Source organism: Penaeus japonicus, unplaced genomic scaffold (genome assembly GCF_977035675.1).
Source record: "Penaeus japonicus unplaced genomic scaffold, GWHDUDI00000001_assembly GWHDUDI00000026, whole genome shotgun sequence".
Lineage (NCBI taxonomy): Eukaryota > Metazoa > Arthropoda > Malacostraca > Decapoda > Penaeidae > Penaeus > Penaeus japonicus.
The window spans coordinates 8775764-8778263 of record NW_028234428.1 but is presented as its reverse complement, the minus strand read 5'-3'; the positions used below and the strand labels follow the sequence as shown (position 1 = coordinate 8778263).

The 2500-nt window shown below is 45.0% G+C and overlaps 1 protein-coding gene across 1 annotated transcript in view; it reads right to left on the bottom strand.

Moving 5' to 3' along the window:
* The window catches only part of LOC122245510 (uncharacterized), a 4040-nt gene extending 1778 nt beyond the window's left edge, over positions 1–2262 (bottom strand). The window contains 3 exon segments of the mRNA XM_043003430.2: positions 1–142; positions 145–981; positions 2147–2262. The exon segment at positions 1–142 is cut by the window's left edge and continues 1778 nt beyond it. Of these exon segments, the coding sequence (XP_042859364.2) occupies positions 1–142; positions 145–981; positions 2147–2152 (985 nt within the window). The 5' untranslated portion in view covers positions 2153–2262.
* Positions 2263–2500: the final 238 nt, after the last annotated feature.

The window sequence follows — 2500 nt, the reverse complement described above, 5'->3', positions numbered from 1 at the left end:
CATACGACAGTGTTGGTTCTTCAATCTTGATTTCTGGAACAGCATACGACAGTGTTGGTTCTTCAATCTTGATTTCTGGAACAGCATACGACAGTGTTGGTTCTTCAATCTTGATTTCTACTGCATACACAGTGTTGGTCATCAAATCTTGATTTCTGGAACAGCATACGACAGTGTTGGTTCTTCAATCTTGATTTCTGGAACAGCATACGACAGTGTTGGTTCTTCAATCTTGATTTCTGGAACAGCATACGACAGTGTTGGTTCTTCAATCTTGATTTCTGGAACAGCATACGACAGTGTTGGTTCTTCAATCTTGATTTCTGGAACAGCATACGACAGTGTTGGTTCTTCAATCTTGATTTCTGGAACAGCATACGACAGTGTTGGTTCTTCAATCTTGATTTCTGGAACACCGTACGACTGCGTTGGTTCTTGTACATTGATTTCTGGAACACCGTACGACAGCGTTGGTTCTTCTACCTTGATTTCCGGAACATCGTATGACTGGGTAGGTTGTTCCACCTTCGTTTCGGGAACTGAGTACGACTGCACTGGTAGCTCCACCTTCGTTTCTGGGAGTGAGTACGACTGGGCTGGTTGCTCTAGCTTAGTCTCGGGAACTGAGTACGACTGCGACGGCGCCTTCTGCTCGGCGGAATACCCAGGGCCCGGAAGCTCCTCCACTTTGGCCTGGTACCCGCCTTCCTTGGTCACCACGTAGCTCACCACCTGCAGGATACCGTCGGGCCTGAGGTACTGGTAGGATCCTCTCGTCACGGAATCCTTTTGGGACTCTTCGACGACTTTGTGATCGTGCGTGTCATCGTTAGCCACTTGGTAGGAGGTGGAGTAGGATGGGTTGGCCTCCTCCTGGTTGCGGGATTCGGGTAGAATGAAGAGACTCGTGGGCGCTGCGGCCTGTTGGGGGCGGAGGGCGGCGGTGGCCAGGCCGGCGAGCGCGACAACGAGGAGGGAGACCTGAGGGGAGAAGGAGGAGGGATTAGGAGGGGGAGGGAAAGGGAGGAGAGAGGGAGGGAGAGGTGGAGAAGGAGGAGGGAGAGAAAGGGGAGAGGGGAGAAGGAAGGGAAGGAGGGAGAGAAAGAAAGAGAAGGGGAAGGGAGAGATTGAGAGAGAAGGTAAGAGAGAGAGAGGTGGGAGAAAGTGAAAGGGAAAGAGATAGAGAGAGGGTGAGGGTGAGGGGGAAAGAGAGAGAAGGAAAAGGAAGGGAACGGAAAGAGAGACGGAGGGAGGAATGGGAGAAAGAGAAGGAGGGGGGATGGAAAGATAGAAAGATAGAGAAGGGGATATATGGAAGGAGGAAAGGAAGAAGAGAGACGGGGGGGGGGATAGATAAATTTACAGATAGAGAGAAGATAAAAAAAAAAAAAAAAAAAAAAAGAGGGAGGGATATCAATAGACATGGTTAGATGCATAAACACATACTAACCGAACAGTACAGTATATAAGTATATATACACAAACAGTATATAAACACGATATTCATACATACATACATGTACACACACATGTATAGGTTGATAAATGGACTGAGAGAGAGAGAGAGAGAGAGAGAGAGAGAGAGAGAGAGAGAGAGAGAGAGAGAGAGAGAGAGAGAGAGAGAGAGAGAGAGAGAGAGAGAGGATAGACGGAAGAAGGGATGCATACATACAAACATATACACACATATGCATGCATGCATACATACATACATATACATATACATACATACATGCCTGCATAAACAAAAATATCGCTAAACAGTCAGCAGGCGAAGACAGAGGAATAAAGAGAGAATGAAGAGTGCGGGAAAGATATACAACAACAAGAGACGGAAAAGAGAGAGACAGAGACAGGCGGACAGACAGAGATACCACTTCGATTTTTTTTTTTTTTTCAAACAGCGTGGCAAAAACACGGATATCAGGGGAAATACAAAGTATCATTCTTCAAAATTTCTCAAATTCACAAATACGGCCACTTTTAGTTTACGAAATCTTTGGAGTAAGACTAGAGTATTCGTACTCATATTATCAAACTTTCTTGTTGTCAGAACGAAACACTTGTCTTGATATACAATAGATAGTCACAAAAAATCACTAAAGTTGAGAAACTGTCCGAAACTCAGGAACTTCCGAAGTCTTACCTTCATTGTCGAAGTCAAGGTGTTTCTACGACCATGTGTTGTCCAGCGGCCCTTATATACCTGCCCAACAGGTGAGGTTGCCTCTTCGTATTTTCTATAACACCTTCAGAGTTATTTCACAGATTTTTGACAGTGATATGACATAATGCAACATTTATTTTACAGTACAATCTAAACGAAACACTGGTTTGGATCGGGGTGATTAGACAAGAGCCGGAAAAAGAGAGAAAATACTCCCGTTTCTGCGAAAAACTAACAGAATTTTCAATGCTATTTGACAGTATCTCTCTCTCTCTCTCTCTTTTCCTCTCTCTCTCTCTCTCCTTCTGTCTGGAGGCTACCAAGATTACATAC